The sequence below is a fragment of the Delphinus delphis genome, chromosome 3 (assembly GCF_949987515.2).
Source record: "Delphinus delphis chromosome 3, mDelDel1.2, whole genome shotgun sequence".
Classification (NCBI taxonomy): Eukaryota; Metazoa; Chordata; class Mammalia; order Artiodactyla; family Delphinidae; genus Delphinus; species Delphinus delphis.
Window position 1 is genome coordinate 49,386,618 of NC_082685.1, and position 19,303 is coordinate 49,405,920.

Here is a 19,303-nt window from a genome sequence, read left to right on the forward strand (position 1 = left end):
GTTCTAGTTTTGTAAAAACTGCCATTGGTAATTTGATAGGGATTGCATTGAATCTGTAGATTGCTTTGGGTAGTACAGTCATTTTCACAATATTGATTCTTCCAATCCAAGAACATGGTATATCTCTCCATCTGTTTGTATCATCTTTAATTTCTTTCAACAATGTCTTACAGTTTTCTGCATACAGGTCTTTTGTCTCCCTAGGTAGGTTTATTCCTAGGTACTTTTTTTGTTGTTGTTGCAATGGTAAATGGGAGTGTTTACTTAATTTCTCTTTCAGATTTTTCATCATTAGTGTATAGGAATGAAAGAGATTTCTGTGCATTAATTTTGGATCCTGCAACTTTACCAAATTCATTGATTAGCTCTAGTAGTTTTCTGGTGGCATCTTTAGTATTCTCTATGTATAGTATCATGTCATCTGCAAACAGTGACAATTTTACTTCTTTTCCAATTTGTATTCCTTTTATTTCCTTTTCTTCTCTGATTGCCGTGGCTAGGACTTCCAAAATTATGTTGAATAATAGTGGTGAGAGTGGACATCCTTGTCTTGTTCCTGATCTTAGAGGAAATTTTTTCAGTTTTTCACTGTTGAGAATGATGTTTGCTGTGGGTTTGTCATATATGGCCTTTATTATGTTGAGGTAGGTTCCCTCTATGCCCACTTTCTGGAGACATTTTATCATAAATCGGTGTTGAATTTTGTCAAAAGCTTTTTCTGCATCTATTTAGATGATCATATGGTTTTTATTCTTCAGTTTGTTAATATGGTGTATCACATTTATTGATTTGTGTATATTGAAGAATCCTTGCATTACTGGGATAAATCCCACTTGATTATAGTGTATGATCCTTTTAATGTGTTGTTGGATTCTGTTTGCTAGTATTTTGTTGAGGATTTTTGCATCTATATTCATCAGTGATATTGGTCTGTAATTTTCTTATTTTGTAGAATCTTGGTCTGGTTTTGGTATCAGGGTGATGGTCACCTCATAGAATGCATTTGGGAGTGTTCCTTCCTCTACAATTTTTTGGAAGAGTATGAGAAGGATGGGTGTTAGCTTGTCTCTAAATGTTTGATAGAATTCACATGTGAAGCCATCTGGTCCTGGACTTTTGTTTGTTGGAAGATTTTTAATCAGTTTCAATTTCATTACTTGTGATTGGTCTGTTCATATTTTCTGTTTCTTCCTGGTTCAGTCTTGGAAGGTTATACCTTTCTAAGAATTTGTTCATTTCTTCCAGGTTGTCCATTTTATTGGCATAGAGTTGCTTGTAGTAGTCTCTTAGGATGCTTTGTATTTCTGCGGTGTCTCTTGTAACTTCTCCATTTTCATTTCTAATTTTATTGATTTGAGTCCTCTCCCTCTCTTTCTTGATGAGTTTGGCTAATGGTTTATCAATTTTGTTTATCTTCTCAAAGAACCGCTTTTAGTTTTATTGATCTTTGCTATTGTTTTCTTTGTTTCTATTTCATTTACTTCTGCTCTGATCTTTATGATTTCTTTCCTTCTGCTAACTTTGGGTTTTGTTTGTTCTTCTTCTTCTAGTTCCTTTAGGTGTAAGGTTACATTGTTTACTTGAGATTTTTCTTGTTTCTTGAGGTAGGCTTGTATACCTATAAACTTCCCTCTTAGAACGGCTTTTGCTGCATCTCATAGCTTTTGGATCATCGTGTTTTCATTGTCATTTGTCTCTAGATATTTTTTTTTTTTTTTTTTTTTTTGCGGTACGCGGGCCTCTCACTGTTGTGGCCTCTCTCATTGCGGAGCACAGGCTCCGGACGCGCAGGCTCAGCGGCCATGGCTCACAGGCCCAGCCGCTCCGCGGCATGTGGGATCCTCCCGGACCAGGGCACAAACCCGTGTCCCCTGCATCGGCAGGCGGACTCTCAACCACTGCGCCATCAGGGAAGCCCTTGTCTCTAGATATTTTTTGATTTCCTCTTTGATTTCTTCAGTGATTTTGTTTATTTAGTAACGTATTGTTTAGCCTCCATGTGTTTGTGTTTTTTACATTTTTCCCCCTGCAGTTGATTTCTAATCTCAAAGCATTGTGGTCAGAAAAGATGCTTGATATGATTTCAATTTTCTTAAATTTACTGACGCTTGATTTATGACCCAAGATGTGATCTATCCTGGAGAATGTCCCATGTGCACTTGAGAAGAAAATATAATCTGCTGTTTTTGGATGGAATGTCCTATAAATATAAATTAAATCTATCTGGTCTATTGTGTCATTTAAAGCTTCTGTTTTCTTATTAATTTTCTGCTTGGATGATCTGTTCATTGGTGTAAGTGAGGTGTTAAAGTCCCCCACTATTACTGTGTTACTGCTGATTTCCTCTTTTATAGCTGTTAGCAGTTGCCTTATGTATTGAGGTGATCCTATGCTGGGTGCATATATATTTATAATTGTTATATCTTCTTCTTGGATTGATCCCTTGATCATTATGTAGTGTCCTTCCTTGTCTCTTGTAACAATCTGTTTTAAAGTCTATTTTATCTGATATGAGTATTGCTACTCCAGCTTTCTTTTGATTTCCATTTGCATGGAATATCTTTATCCATCCCCTCACTTTCAGTCTGTATGTGTCCCTAGGTCTGAAGTGGGTCTCCTGTAGACAGCATATATACGGGTCTTGGTTTTGTATCCATTCAGCAAGCCTGTGTCTTTTGGTTGGAGCATTTAATCCATTCACGTTTAAGGTAATTATTGATATGTATGTTCCTATGACCATTTTCTTAATTGTTTTGGGTTTGTTTTTGTAGGTCCTTTTCTTCTCTTGTGTTTCCCACTTAGAGAAGTTCCTTTAGCATTTGTTGTAGAGCTGGTTTGGTGGTGCTGAATTCTCTTAGCTTTTGCTTGTCTGTAAAGCTTTTGATTTCTCCATCGAATCTGAATGAGATCCTTGCCAGTTACAGTAATCTTGGTTGTAGGTTCTTCCCTTTCATCACTTTAAGTATATCATGCCACTCCCTTCTGGCTTGTAGAGTTTCTGCTGAGAAATCAGCTGTTAACCTTATGGGAGCTCCCTTGTATGGTATTTGCCGTTTTCCCCTTGCTGCTTCCAATAATTCTTTGTCTGTAATTTTTGCCAATTTGATTACTATGTGTCTTGGAGTGTTTCTCCTTGGGTTTATCCTGTATAGGACTCTCTGTGCTTCCTGGACTTGGGTGGCTATTTCCTTTCCCATGTTAGGGAAGTTTTCGACTATAATCTCTTCAAATATATTCTCAGGTCTTTTCTCTCCCTCTTCTCCTTCTGGGACCCCTATAACGTGAATGTTGTTGCATTTAATGTTGTCCCAGAGGTCTCTTAGGCTGTCTTCATTTCTTTTCATGTGCAGATATACATTTTATATACATATATACGTGCATACACATATACATAAATGCATATACAGATATCTTTGTGGATATATGTATCTATATATAGAGACACAAATATATGTATGTCAGTAATTGATCTCTGTGACCAGAAACATGAAAACTGAAATCTCTGTGCTTCACTTTCCTTACTTGTAAATGGGAATAATAATGCCATAGGGTTTCTAAATGATGAAAATAAAGTCCCACAGTGCCCAGAATAAAAGTTTTGAAATTTTTCAGCTGCAGTGGTTATATTGTAATTATAGTAATGATGATGATCTAATTTTTAAAATTATTATTTTTTTAATTTTATTTTATTTTATTTATTTAATTCTTTTAGGCTGCATTAGGTCTTTGTTATTGCATGCAGGTTTCTCTAGATGTGGCGAGTGGAGGCTGCTCTTCATTGTGGTGCGTGGGCTTCTCATTGCAGTGGCTTCTCCTGTTGCAGAGCATGGGCTATAGGCATGCAGGCTTCAGTAGTTTCAGCACGTGAGTTCACTAGTTGTGTCATGTGGGCCCTACAGTGAGCGGGCTTCAGTAGTTGCAGCGTGCAGGCTCAGTAGCTGTGGCGCATGGGCTTAGTTGCTCTGCGGCATGTGGGATCTTCCCAGACCAGGGATCAAACCATGTCCCCTGCATTGCATGCAGATTCTTAACCACTGTGCCACCAGGGAAGTCCTAAAATTATTATTATGTGATAGGTTTATAAACTGCCATGAGAGATTAAAGAGTAGGGGGAATCATTACTAATTGAATCAAGCACCACAGATATTTTAGCCAAGCTTTAGAGGATGGGTACAATTAAAATCACTGGTACTTGTTTGGAAAGTAAGCAGTAGAAGGAAAAGAAGGCATCATGTAAGAAAAGTCATGCAGGTCCATGAATAATGAAAAATAAGATTTAAGAGTTAAGATGCAGCTAAGTCAAAGAAGGTCTTCAAATTTCAGGTTAAATATATAAGGCTCTGTCTCTCCAGTCTCCATCATTTTTCATGCTAGTCAAACCTTGGGCACAGTATGTGAAAATCAACAGGTGCTCAACCAATATCACCATTCCAGCCAATATTATCTGTACTATTAGAACAGTTCTCTTAAGGTTTGTTATCATTCTTTATTCAGGTGAATAATTTGTCCTTGAAACAAGGGAGAGTAGGTCATAATATATCTGCTTGAGTTCCTGATGATATACATACATGGATATGTACACAGAGAGGTAAAATGAAGGAGAGATTTACGCAAGGCTGGGCCATGCAAACACATTAAATATGACTAATAGTCTAGCATAGTAACAGAGTTGTTCCAGCCCGTGCCCATACCATCCCCTAGGGCAAATAGTATTTATTCTGTCAAGATATTAATCATATGAAGCTTAAATGCATTATCCATTATTCCAGTCCAGAGCAGGAAGTTATATTATTACCAGCTGGCAATTATTATTTCAGGGGAGATGGAAGACAATATTTTTGTACAATATTTATTTACTTTTCTAGGTTTATTCTCACTCCAAACAAATATATTATGATGTGCATTTTTATAGTTGAAGAAAATGATTTTCCCAGAGTCCTATCACAGTTGAAATGGCAGGCTTGTAATTGGAGCCAGGTTTGTCTCTTCATGTCCTCTTCAACTTGCTGCCTCCAAAGAGTCATTTTCCATCATAATTTTAGGGTGAGTTTCTAATTAGAATTTTATCTAAATTTTACAGCAATTAAGAAAACAAGAGTGGGGGACTACCGTGGTGGTCCAGTGGTTAAGACTCCGTGCTCCCATTGCAGGGGGCCTGGGTTTGATCCCTGGTCAGGGAACTAGATCCTACATGCCACAACTAAAGATCCCACATGCCGCAACTAAGACCCGGCACAGCCCAATAAATGAATGAATGAATGACTAAATTAATAAATAATAAAAGACAGTCTTCACCCAAAAGAAGCTTACGTATTAAAAGAAAAGAAAAGGAAACAAGAGTGCATGGAGTCCATGGGATATCACTGTAGTGAACAGGTTTTCAAACTGCAGGTCAGGATTGGTGAACTGTGAGACAGGACAGAATAAAAAGTACCAAAAATCATCACATATAAAAAGGTTATGCTTGGGCTTCCCTGGTGGTGCAGTGGTTGAGAGTCCGCCTGCCGATGCAGGGGACACGGGTTCGTGCCCCGGTCCGGGAGGGTCCTGCATGCCGCGGAGCGGCTGGGCCTGTGAGCCGTGGCCGCTGAGCCTGAGCGTCCGGAGCCTGTGCTCCGCGGCGGGAGGGGCCACAGCGGTGAGAGGCCCGCGTACCGCAAAAAAAAAAAAAAAAAAAAAAAAAAAAACAGAAATAAAAACAAAAGGTTATGTTTTATTTCTTAACAGTCTTACTTGTCTATACATATGTATGTATATACTAGGCCATAACACAAAATTTACTTTTTACTTTGGGTCCACAGTCCAAATGTTTAGTAATCATTGTTTTCGGAAGAGCCCGGGCTTTGGCATCAGATGGGTCTAAATCTGAATATTTCACTGCTGCTATTATTATCTAAAGAGTTCCTGCCTCAAGATCCAATTCCCTCTCCTCAGACTACTTGTGAAACCAAAGAAAAATCCCTTTTCTCAAATATTAACTGCTCCCCACCCTTTACAGTGGTTACTGGAACCTTCCTATTGGCAACAAAACTACTATTTAAATTATGATTTGAGATAAAATTATGATTTGAAATGAGTAAAGAATAAAACTCTACTCATTCAAACTACATCCATAAATGCTTAGCCTAAACTCCATGAGGGCAGAAATGATATGCATTTCCCTAGCACTCAGGCACCAGAGCTTTCAAATAGTAGGGCTCTATGAATATTTGATTATAACAATAGTTGAATAAATAAAAGACTGAAGAAACCAATGAATGACTACTTTATATCAGGCACTGAAGACACAGAAATGAACAAAAGGCATAAATCTGGGTCTTCAAGAAAATCTGTATATACAGGTACTACTTAATTCATGTTTTCAGTAAATATTTATTTAGAACCTACTATTTTCCAGGTACTTTGCTGCTACTACAGTAAACAAAAGACCAACTCTGCTCCCTAAAGGTGAAGAGATATTTCAGAATAATCATACAAACAGCTATAGAATAAAAGTTAAGCGCTGTACAGGGTATCATGAAATGATAAAATAGCAAAGCTTAATCTAGATGCAGAAGAGAATTAGGGAAGACTCAGAAAAGCAGCTCCATGAGAAAATTTAGCCTGAATCTTGAGCATTAAAAGCTAGATGCTTTTTCTCCCCCTCTATTATGAGGGAACAGAGAAAAGTCCAATGTAGCTTGACAGATTGAACAAGGAAGAAAATGGTGGGGGATAAAGTGAGAGAGGTAGAAAGGAGCCATATCATTCAAATCAATCCTTCCTGAGGATTTTGAACAATGGGAAACTGGAGAGCAGCATGATCACATTTACACTCTATAAAGATCATTGAACTGTTCTATGGTGAGTAGCTTTGAGGATGAAATAATGGTAGATGTTGTTGGGAAACTACCTGAAGGTAATTTCAGAAAGTCAAAGTGGAAATGATGGCATCATCTTAGATATGACAGTGTAAGGTAATGAGAAGTGTCCAGAATTGAGGTTATTTTGGACACAGAGTCAAGAAGAGAACTTGGTAACGAATTAAGAGTGGAAGATGGTCCATGGTAAGGGCAGAGGGAGGCATCAAGGAGAACACTTAGGTTTTGACTTGCCCAACCAGCTGGAAGGAAAAGAAGCCAGGAGGAGACTGAAGAGACAAATATTTGTGGTAAATGATTAAAACAGTAGTATAGAACATTAAATTTGAAGTGCCTATAGGATGTCCAAAATTGTCAAGAAGGCACTTAATATTTGGTATGAAGATCAAAGGAGAGATATAGGAAAGAGATACATATTTGAGAAATATATATATAATTATATATGTAATTTAAATAATGTGGATAAATGAGCTCACCTACAGAAATTGAAAAGTGAGGAAGGACTAGGACCCAGGACCAATACTTGAGAAACACCAAGTCTTCACTCATTTGAGGAGGAAGTGTCAACAGAGAGAATGGAGATGACGTGAGGATGAAGAAGGTATGAGGAAATGTAGGAGACTGTGGAATCATGAAACCCAAGAAAACAGATTATACTGCATTTGATCAAGTTTGAAGAATTAGAGGTCATGTGCTCTGGAAAAATGTTTACGGAATTAATCAACCTGAATTGGTGACCTAAACAAGGTGGAGGAAGCTAGGATGGTAAAGGTTGAAGCATCAGTGGAAGATGAGGAAGCTAGTTATATACACAAACAGTTTCAACAGTGTATTATGTATTATATTCAAGCATGTTCGAGATACCATGGAAACTCAGAATGAGCTGAGGAAGCTTTCCAATAAGAAACAGCATTCAAAGTGAATTTTAAAGACTTAGGAAAAATTCATTGCTGTGTAAGTTTAAAGAAGAACCTTCTGGTTAGATGGAACAACATTTTAAATACTGAAAAAATAACACCAATAAAAATAATAGTGATGGATAATATTTCTAAATGTTTACCATGTGCCAGAAACTGTTCTAAAAGCTTTATATGTATTAATTCACCTCAACTATAAAATCAACCTCTTTCTTCCACTTTCAACATCGTCTCTTGGTTGGACTATTATAATAGCCTAACATTAGGATTTTTGCTGCTGTCGTTGCCTTATAGTTTATTCTCATAGAGCACAAAACCCTTTTAGAAGGAATGTCATATCATGTCATTCTTCTGCCATAACTCTCCAATGGCTTTCCGTTGGTTAAAAACCAAAGTCCTTACTATGGCCTACATGGCTCTTCATTATCCAGGCCCCCACTATTTCCTTTATCTTACTGCCTATGTTTCTCTCTATCACTTTGCTCCAGCCAGACGGTCATCTTGGATGTTTCTCAAACACATCAGCAAGTTTCTGCCTCAGAGACTTTGCACTTTCTATTCCCTCTGTCTGGAGTGCATGTTCTTGGATATTTGCACGACTCAGTTCCTCACTTCCTCCATGTTTCTGTTCAAATGTCAATCAGCAAGGCATTCTCTGACCAATCTGTGATAACTACCTCCCCAAACCTCTAGGTTTATCTTCTCTATTCTTTTTCTCCATAATATTTATTATAATCTTTATAATTATTTGATTACTTTTTTATTGCCTGTCTCCCCCAACTTAAATGCAATGGAAGCTCCATGAGGACCGGGGCTGTCATTTTCACTCACTGATCCATCCACATATATGAGTGCAGTTCTTAACATACATCAAGACCTGGGAGGGTCTATGATTATACCCTATACTTGGAAGCTGACATGTTAGCCTGCCACAGTTAAAGAGATGCTGGCAGAAGACACAGACTCCTGACTCAGACAAAAGAGATATAATCATTCAATAGCAATAGCCAGACTGCCAGCATTTGCTCTGGTTCCCCAGGCCCAGCCTCCATAGGGTGACACAAAGAGGGCCAAGGGTACCTGCACAGGAAGCACAGTGTGTTACAAGGGAAGGATGCCAAGGTTTTAAAAATCCCTAATCTTGTAAATAGAGCTGCAGTGAACATTGTGGTACATGACTCTTTGAATTATGGTTTTCTCAGGGTATATGCCCAGTAGTGGGATTACTGGGTCACATGGTAGTTCTATTTTTAGTTTTTTAAGGAACCTCCATACTGTTCTCCATAGTGGCTGTATCAATTTATATTCCCACCAACAGGGCAAGAGGGTTCCCTTTTCTCCACACACTCTCCAGTATTTACTGTTTACAGATTTTTTGATGATGGCCATTCTGACTGGTGTGAGGTGATAGCTCATTGTAGTTTTGATTTGCATTTCTCTAATGATTAATGATGTTGAGCATTCTTTCATGTGTTTGTTGGCAATCTGTATATCTTCTTTGGAGAAATGTCTGTTTAGGCATTCTGCCCGTTTTTGGATTGGGTTGTTTGTTTTTTTTATATTGAGCTGCATGAGCTGCTTGTAAATTTTGGAGATTAATCCTTTGTCAGTTGCTTCATTTGCAAATATTTTCTCCCATTCTGAGGGTTGTTTTTTCGTCTTGTTTATGGTTTCCTTTGCTGTGCAAAAGCTTTTAAGTTTAATTAGGTCCTATTTGTTTATTTTTGTTTTTATTTCCATTTCTCTAGGAGGTGGGTAAAAAAGTATCTTGCTGTGATTTATGTCATAGAGTGTTATGCCTATGTTTTCCTCTAGAGTTTGAGAGTGTCTGGCCTTACATTTAGGTCTTTAATCCATTTTGAGCTTATTTTTGTGTATGGTGTTAGGGAGTGTTCTAATTTCATTCTTTTACATGTAGCTGTCCAGTTTTCCCAGCACCACTTATTGAAGAGGCTGTCTTTTCTCCATTGTTTATTCTTGCCTCCTTTATCAAAGATAAGGTGACCATATGTGCATGGGTTTATCTCTGGGCTTTCTATCCTGTTCCATTGATCTATATTTCTGTTTTTGTGCCAGTACCATACTGTCTTCATTACTGTAGCTTTGTAGTATAGTCTGAAGACAGGGAGCCTGATTCCTCCAGCTCCATTTTTCTTTCTCAAGATTGCTTTGGCTATTTGGGGTCTTTTGTGTTTCCATACAAATTGTGAAATTTTTTGTTCTAGTTCTGTGAAAAATGCCAGTGGTAATTTGATAGGGATTGCATTGAATCTGTAGATTGCTTTGGGTAGTATAGTCATTTCCACAATGTTGATTCTTCTAATATACACTACCAAATGTAAAACAGATAGCTAGTGGGAAGCAGCCGTATAGCACAGGGAGATCAGCTTGGTGTTTTGTGACCACCTAGAGGGGTGGGATAGGGAGGGTGGGAGGGAGGGAGACGCAAGAGGAAAGAGATATGGGGATATATGCATATGTATAACTGATTCACTTTGTTATAAAGCAGAAACTAACACACCATTATAAAGCAATTATATTCCAATAAAGATGTTAAAAAAATCCCTTTTTATTTTTTAAAAAAATTATTTTTATTATTATTATTTTTTTAAATTTTTGGTTGCATTGGGTCTTCATTGCTGTGTGCGGGCTTTCTCTAGTTGCAGCAAGTGGGGGCTACTCTTCATTGCAGTGTGCGGGCTTCTCATCGCGGTGGCTTCTCTTGTTGCAGAGCATGGGCTCTAGACACACTGGCTTCAGTAGTTGTGGCTCGCGGGCTCTAGAGTGCAGGCTCAGTACTTGTGGTGCCTGGGCTTAGTTGCTCCGCGGCATGTGGGATCTTCCCAGACCAGGGCTCAAACCCGTGTCCCCTGCACTGGCAGGCAGATTCTTAACCACTGTACCACCAGGGAAGCTCCCCCAAATCCCTAATCTTTTAATGTTTTTTTTTTTTTTTTTTTTTTTTTTTTTTTTTTTTTTTTTGTGGTATGCGGGCCTCTCACTGTTGTGGCCTCTCCTGTTGCGGAGCACAGACTCCGGACGCGCAGGCTCAGTGGCCATGGCTCACGGGCCTAGCCGCGCCACGGCATGTGGGATCTTCCCGGACTGGGGCACGAACCCATGTTCCCTGCATCAGCAGGCGGACTCTCAACCACTGCGCCACGAGGGAAGCCCCCTAATCTTTTAAAAAGAGCACTATGCCTGCCTAAACTTCACCCTGGTGAAAGATACTATCTTATTACACCCAACGGTAAACAAACCTCCCCTTTACTCCAGAGGGAGGCAGTATTCCACCTCCCAAGGCTGTTTGTTATACAAACCCTCTTGAAAAAGTTGTTTGAAACACAGGCAGTCAGTGTCTCTACCCATGAGACATGCAGAAACATGAGAGATAATTGAGAATTGTCTCCCCAAACCACACATGACAGACACAATGCATATTTTAGAATGAAAGACCAACACTTTGAGGTAGGGACTATTATTATTTCTGTTCTCAGATGAATATACTGAAGCTCAGTGAAAGTGAACTACTTGTCCAAGGACAAAAAGCTGGTAAGCGTCTGTGGTGAGCCCACTCTACCTCGGAGCACACACACACCTTAGGGAACTGAGTCCTCCCTACCTCTACCCTGTCCCTCTCTCAGCTACTTTAGGCTTTGTGAATGGGTGATAGAAAAAGAGAGAAAAGAGAGAGAATAAAAAATGGAAAAGCTGAAGAAAAGGAAGAAAGAATGAAGGGAGTTTTTTAGATAGTCACACCTATTCATGCACCCAGAACTACAGAGTACAAGGACCTTGGAGTTCACCTTATAGATGAGAAAACCAGGGCTTGAGAAAGGAAGGGCCTCTCCATAGTCACAGAGGAAGTTAGGGCAAGAACCAACTAACCACTAGTCATCTCTTCCTGACAGTCTTTACCTTGCACATTTTAGGCCCACAGCATTCCTCTCACCTTTCTTACACCGGTGCTGTGCTGGGTCCAGGCTATGCTACGGAGTCAATTAATAACCAAGGAGATCTGTGACAAAGGGCAGTAGGTGGAGACTGGGATACCATCCTGCCTGTATGAACCTTCCAGTCCCAGGATTCTAGAGAGAAGTGGTAAGTTGAGTTCAGTTTTTGACTGAGCTCTGGAGCCAGCAATCCAGCCATGAAGGTAGCCAGCATCTTCCTTCTCACTGCCTTGGTCCTACTGAGTTTATCTGGTAGGTGGCTTTGCATATTTTTCTGAGTTAAGTAAAACCTTTTTGACCAGTTGCTTTACTGACCACATTACTTTCTAGACTTAGAGTCTACTCTTGGACAGATCTTTTGGTCCCAGTGAGAGGAAATAAGATCAGTGGATGAGAATTATATATAGAAAGAGGGATTTTAACATAACACAGGAAAACAATTTTACTAGTGAGAACTGCCCAGACATGAAATGGTTTTCCCCAGGTAATGAGGCTGACTCTTTGTCAGAGATATAGTAGAAAAGAGAAGGGATTATTTCAATATCAAGTACACTTCTAACTCTGTAAATGTTTAAGGCCAATTTACAAATTTTATGTTCTCATGGAATTGCATAAATAGCTAACAATGATTTCCAGTTATTCCAGTATAAAGGGCAGAATTTGATTAAAATTTTTATTTTTGACCTCCGGAATATTTCTAGAAAAAATATTCTTCTTGAATAGACTGTATGTTTATATCTTCAAACTGTCTTAATAATTTTGACAGATGATCTGAACCCCTGGCATTGGCATCAGCTTCCTTTTTGTCTTCGGAGATGGTTAACACTTTAAAATTTTTATCAGATCTAGCAAAGAAACCTACTGACAGCCAAATCAGCACTTCGCGAAGAAAAGGAATAATACTATTTGCTGTATTTGCTAAATATTTATGGGAGCAGTGGTCCCTTTTCCCCTTCTCATGCATATTAATACATATAGATGCCTGTGGTGACTACGTGCTCATTAAATTTTAGACTCAACTCGATTCTAAAATTCAGTGGGACTCTCACCGCATCAGGTTCTGACTATTCCAGGGGCCTTCTTCTCCAAGCCCCTAAGTGTCTCACTACTTTTCAATACATTTAGGTAGGAAGAACTACTTCCTTTAGATGACCTCAGAGATTGTTAGTATCAAAATCAAATCTCACCAACATTTCTTCCTCTGGATACTATCAAATTAGTTCTCCTTCCCTGCAGTGAGCTCACCCACAATCACCATCTCCTGATGGTGATGTCAACAAGACCTGCTATTTTCTAGAGAATGCAGCATGGCAATTTTAAGTACCTACCTGTAAATTCAAGAAATGTGAATTGAACTAATAGTCAGTATAATGCAATGGAGAGAGGGAGCTCTTTGGGAACTGAAGGTAAATTGTCAAAAGAGCTCCATTTTTTTAAAAACATTACTTACAAAAGAAGACTTACATGTAAGTGCAAAAGTTAGTTTTTCATCAGAAGACCTGGTTATTGCTAGTGTTCACAGCTAGTTATAGAAACTTTCCATATCTTTATCTATAAACTGAGATAAAGATACTTATATTTCCTACATCACTGTGAGATCAACAAGCTGGTTGTTACTAGAATGTCAGTGAGCGTTCAGAAGGTATTTGCTCTGTGCCTGACACATTTGAAGCAGTAAGTACATCATTTCTATTTTCAAGGAAATGGGTCAACTTGTCTTAAATATCAAATTGAGATACTTTGGTCCTAATCAAATTTTTGCTTAATTTTTTTGAGGTTTCAGCAGGCAGGGAGTGAATGGACACCAATGAGACATACTTGAAAAACAATGGTAATAAGAAGGGGTGGGTGGTGGAAGAGGAAGCAGAGAAGTCACAGACTTAAATGGAAGCAGAAAATTCTGAATGAGAATACCTCAGGCTTCTCCCATTCATGACCCAACTTGACATGTCTGATTTATGTTTTCTAGGTAGTACTAGAGCTAACTTCCTGGAAAGAAAGGTAAAGACAATTTTGTAAATTTTTATTTCTGGGGCTAAGACTGTTTGTTCCACCCAAAGCGTAGTCTAACTCACCTTTCAATTTAAGTTAATATGAGGAGTATGAATGCTGGCAAGACTTAACCCATTAAATGTGGATAGTAATCGTAGTTCCGCCACAGGCGCTTATGTTGAAGGACAAATTGACTGACACATAGGCAATTTCTCTGTAGTCATATTATGCTTGCTGTGAAGGAGTTTTTATATATACTAGGGCTATCTGGTAGGACAAGGATTTTAAGTGGAAACCTTCTAAACATCACTCCAAGCAGCCCTTCCTCCTTACAGCCAGTTTGACCATGTTGCCATAAAGTTCTCTTCATCAACAAGGTGGAGCTCTAATTTATAATGAGCAATAATAATAATAAACTAGGCTCTTCCTCTAGAAAAATATTCTATATCTAACTTTTCCAGTTTTTCTTGTACTTATAATGCAAATTTCAGTAAATTTGGAGACCAGAGGATGAAGCGTCCCTCTTCTCGTTACATTTATATTTAGTGGGAAGGCCGATGGCAAACCAAAAGTGTGTAAGTAAATAAATTACTACATTGGTGATGTGTTATAAAGAAGTTCTGGTTCCATTAGAAACCTAGCCTAGTTAAATCAGGGAAGGTGCCCTAAGCCAGTGAGATTTATTTTCAGCCCTGAAGGATAAATGAGTGTTAGCAAAGGGAGAAGTAGGAGAGTAAAGTGGTTAAGAGCTAAAGCTCAGGACCTAGATTGACTGGGTTTAAATCCTGGATCCAGTAATTATTAGGTGTGTGGCCTTGGGTGATTCAATTTCTTTGTGCCTCACTGCCTTTACCAGAAGAAGAGTATAATAAAAAGTTCATAGGATAGTCTATGAGTTTAAATATAATAATATTATTAATAATATTATAATATTAATATTATAAATATAATATTTATATATAATATTATAATATTAATATTATACATATTAATATTATAAAAATATAATAATACATGAAAAGCACTTAGGACAGTGTCTGCCCTGTGAAAGTCATTTGATAATTACTAGTTCTTACTGACAGTAAACAGGCTGTGCAAAAACCCCAAGGGTAGAAGGCACCGCGTGTCTTTAATTGCCTTAGAGAAGACCAGGGTGACAGGACTAGTGTGCAAGGAAGAACACGCCTCAAGGTGTGGCTGACCTGAGAGAGCCAGCACAGGTAGTAATTGTAAATTTGAACATTATCTCACTCACTTTATTCAAACCTCACAACGCCATGATGAGATAGGTAGGGAAACAACATCATTCCCGTTTTGCAAATGAAGTGACTGTGGTTCAGAGACACCAAGAGATTTACCAATGTCACACAGCTTGCAGATAGCAGAGGCATTACTTAAAACCAGGTTTTCTGACTCCAAATTTTGGATTCTTCCTCTTGGAACACTTAGTATCACTCTCCCAATCACAATCATGCTTCCACTTTAAGCTGATCAACTCCAGGGAGATTTTAGAGACTCTGCTATAAATTCAAATGAAAAATGATGGGAAATGATTCTGTTTCATTCCATTTTTAGGCTAAATGTACAAGTGCAGTGAGTGGATGTCCCAAGATTTATAACCCTGTCTGTGGGACAGATGGAGTTACTTATTCTAATGAATGCGTGTTATGTATTGAAAATATGTGAGTACAAACCTGAATTTCTTTTAAAATATATGTTTTAAGCTAGAAGTCTTCAAATTTTTACATATATTATCCCTTTAAGCCTCAAAGACTATACCAATAACATTAATCTCACCATGAGAGAAACAAAATAGCTAGTTTTACCCCAAACAATTCTTGATTTCTTTTTCTCCTTATTATATATGATTATATAGAGAGGTGTGCATGTGTGTGTGTGTGTGTGTGTGCATTATGATAGAAAGTAGTATTTATTATGTCAAGCATTATGCGAGGCACTTAATATTCACAATGACTCTATGAGGTAAATAATACTCAGCTTAATATACCCATGAAGAAATTGAGACTCAGTTTAAATAACTTGCTCAAGGTCACCCAGCCATGAGTGGCAGATCTGGTACAAAATCCTTGCTCCTTCCACTATACTTTAAAGTCAGGTACTAGACTAAATATTTGTGAGATCCACAAGAAAATCCAACATGTTTTGTCTCCCAGTTTGCTTACACTCAACGCTAACACGGTGTGGTCAATGGTAGTATAAGCAAAGTGCTCCGAGAGCACAAAACTAAAAAGAACTAATTGTGCCTGCTAGGATTTGGAAAAGTCTGAGGTTTTCTCTAGAACATAAAGAAGGAGAGAGAGGTATTTCAAGATGAAGAAAAAAACTGAACAAAAGTGAGAAAGGAATTAATAACATGGTGCTGTATAAAAGGTGTTAAAGAAAGGACAATGGGCTAGAGGAAGGAAAGTGTTTGAATGTTTCTTTCAATTAATTAAAAAAAAAATCACTTCTACGATAAAAACCCAACCTTTTATAGCGAACAAGAGATAGTCTGGATTTTTTAAAGCCCACATACCCAAAATACCATTATACTTAAAAAATCATTCTTGGTGATAGCAATGATTGTGTTCACTAAAGCCCTGAAGTATGCAAATATGAATTATATAGATTAGGTGACCAAAAACATATTTTTGTAACACTTTATGTAATACTTTAGTGAACACAATCACTTATGGATGTGAGACCTAGCCTCAGTGGAGTTTCTGAACTGATTGTAGGTGGGTAGGTGATGGGAATTAGACTCAGGTACTCAGAGAAATAAATTCGCCACAGATTTTCTGTCTTACTCAGCTGCTGAACACTTATGTGCCAAGCATTGTGCTAGTCTCCTCTGCTTTCCTAGTGGATATAACTGAAAGAAAATAGCACAGATAAGGTAGCTTCTTGTAACTTGTGACAAGAAGTCAAATGAGGTGTGAGCAACATGCTACAGGAGTGAAGGAGAAATACAGATTGCTTCCTACTGGAAGGGTCAAGAAAGGATTCATGAAAAGGGTGTCATTTAAACTGGACTTTGCATTTTCATAGCATCACAAAAGCGCTCCAGGTTAAATAAAGGTGTAGAATGATCAAAACAAATAAAAGAGATCCCACAAGCCACCCAGAAAACTCTGTTATTTTGGAACTGATGTGGTATTAACACTTTGATTTAGGTTCAAATGACTGCATGCATTCCACATCTCTAATTCCTTGTACCATGCACCCTCTCCTTGGTCTGCTTTAAGTGGTTTCAGAAAATTCTCAGTATTTAACAAGAATTGTGGAATTAGGTCTCCAGGGAGAAACATCTAATATCCTGAAGTTTTAGGCCCAAAACACTGGATGTTCTGCTTTTTCAAAAAAATTTCCACATTAAGGACTTGTAAAAGGAACTTGAAACCACTTGTTAAAAGGAATTTGAAACCACTTGTTAATTTTCTCATGGCTTATGTTCTTGACCTTAAGGTCAAACATCATATTTCCATCCAAGGGGAGGAGAAAGCAACACAACAGCCTTGAGGCTTGGTCAATTTCCAAGAGCCGGCAATCAAAAGGCCCAGTATTTAGACTGAACCATTGGGAAAATATGAGCATAGAGCTGGGACACCCGGTTTCCTTAGACTTTAAAACCTACCAGTCCTACCTGCTCTTTCTATTCTTTTAAAATTATGTAAATATGGGAGCAACATTTGAATGCCAGAAAATGTAACTTCTCTTCCTATATTTCTCTGATAAGAAAACAGGTCTAGAGAGAAAATGTGTCTTTTTCAAATGCAACATATTTTCCAATGTACCATTTTGCCTTTGTCTCTACTGCCCATTAAAAGCCCCAAACAAATACATTGTATGGTTAACTAGAGCCAGACTCTGACCTTAGTTGTTGAGCTTTGAGATGGGTAGACAAATAAGGGCTTGCATCTCCTTGATCATTAAGTGCTTAGCAGGTATATTCAGTAAGAACTTTTTTTTTCTAATTCCTGTATGTCTTCTTAGGAAATCTATACTGGCAAATTCTTCTCTATAGACTACTATTCTCCTGTAGAACTTTCTGCAATGACAGAAATGCTGTCCAATACGGAGGCCTCTAGCCATGGTACCAGCACTTAAAATGTGGCTACTATAAATGAGATCCTGGATTTTTAATATTACTTAACTTTAACTGATTTAAATTTAAATAGTTATATGGGATAGTGGACAGCACAGCTATGGAAAATAAGCCAATCCGTGGGCTCTGTCTAGATGCTAACTAAAGCAGCTATCATATGGGATAAGGATATAATTTCCTTTTGCAAGATCTCACAGATGAGAATCCCCAGAGTTCTGAGGCAATGGATCAATCAATTAGAAGGTCCTGAAGTAGCCCAGGCACCAGCTAAGATGGAAACCTGGTAGCTAGGACAATGCCGTCAGAAGGAAAAGAAGCAACAATGGATTAAAGATTAATTTCAGAAGCTTTTTATAACGCCCTGCTAGATCTGTAAACTCTGTAAGGACGGACATTTTTCCCTTTTGTTGTATCCTTAATGTATGTTATCGTTCTCAATCAATATTTGAGGAGTTAATGAATAAGTGAATGAGTAAATGAATAAGAGAAATTGAAATGGAAATGAATCTCAAACCTCTCTATTTTAAATAAAGCTGATCTTTTTTCCTTGTTTTTCTCCCGTTGTCACGTTTTATCAACAAAGTTTAAACTGATTTTTTTCCCCCAATCTCTTCTATAGGAAACACAAGACTCCTGTCCTCATTCAAAAATCTGGGCCTTGCTGAGAACCAAGGTTCTGAAATCCCATAAGAACACTATGACGCGGTGGCTGGCCTGACTGTTGAATAAAATGCATCTAAACACTTCCTGTTGCTCCCATATGCTTTCTCCTCAAAGGCACGTTTGATTATACTGGGGACGGAGGATGGAGGCAAACTCAGAATAAGCCAAGTTTTACAAAATACAGCAATCCTGTAATTTTGGACAGGGTTTCCTTCATGCTTTTTCCTTCCCCATCTTCCTCACATTCTGAGGACTCTGTCTCAGGAAATGTGATTGCAGATATTAAGTGACAGGACATGATCGATCATGAATACATGTAATCCCATGAGGACTAGACTAGCATTTTAAGAAACAGTTGGAAAACTCTCAGTCCAGAAACATGTTGCCCATCACCTTTCACCGACTGAAATAATTCCTTTAGGGTTCCTTGGGATTTAACTGAGCATCTATTGTGCCTGGCACTGGTCTGGGTACAGAGGCATATGATTTTGAAATGCTGCCTGTCTGGTGAAACAGAGTTTAGTCTTAAGATTTTCCATATATCTCACAATGTAGATTTCAGGTGAGACACGACTTTTTCAAAGAGGCTCTGAATCATTGAGGAAACCAAAAAAGCTACATTTTCTCAACTATGCAGTGGAGAAGCCTCTGCATTCAGCCTTAATTCTCCCCCAGCAGAGGCCATTCCCTACTAGTTACTGAGGTGAGTAGCAGTGATGTAGAGCTCCCCATTTTCCCTGGTAGCCTGAGGACTATATCTCAGCCTTGACTTGGAGATCTGCTTCTTTGGGTCTGACAGGTTTGTGCTGAGAT

At 38.3% G+C, this 19,303-nt stretch overlaps 1 protein-coding gene across 1 annotated transcript; it reads left to right on the plus strand.

Moving 5' to 3' along the window:
- Positions 1-11,876: 11,876 nt before the first annotated feature.
- On the plus strand, positions 11,877-18,569 carry SPINK1 (serine peptidase inhibitor Kazal type 1). Its single transcript, XM_060006862.1, has 4 exons — positions 11,877-11,982; positions 13,700-13,731; positions 15,298-15,404; positions 18,447-18,569. Exons 1-4 carry the CDS (start codon positions 11,928-11,930, stop codon positions 18,490-18,492), a joined length of 240 nt encoding a protein of 79 aa, XP_059862845.1. The 5' UTR covers positions 11,877-11,927; the 3' UTR covers positions 18,493-18,569.
- Positions 18,570-19,303: the final 734 nt, after the last annotated feature.

What these genes read in the sequence shown, in the direction of transcription:
- SPINK1 (XM_060006862.1), top strand. Translation starts at nt 11,928, where the DNA reads ATGAAGGTAGCCAGCATCTTCCTTCTCACTGCCTTGGTCCTACTGAGT. An exon ending in GGTCCTACTGAGTTTATCTG is followed by an intron (nt 11,983 to 13,699) that starts GTAGGTGGCTTT and finishes TATGTTTTCTAG; the next exon opens with GTAGTACTAGAGCTAACTTC. An exon ending in CTAACTTCCTGGAAAGAAAG is followed by an intron (nt 13,732 to 15,297) that starts GTAAAGACAATT and finishes TTCCATTTTTAG; the next exon opens with GCTAAATGTACAAGTGCAGT.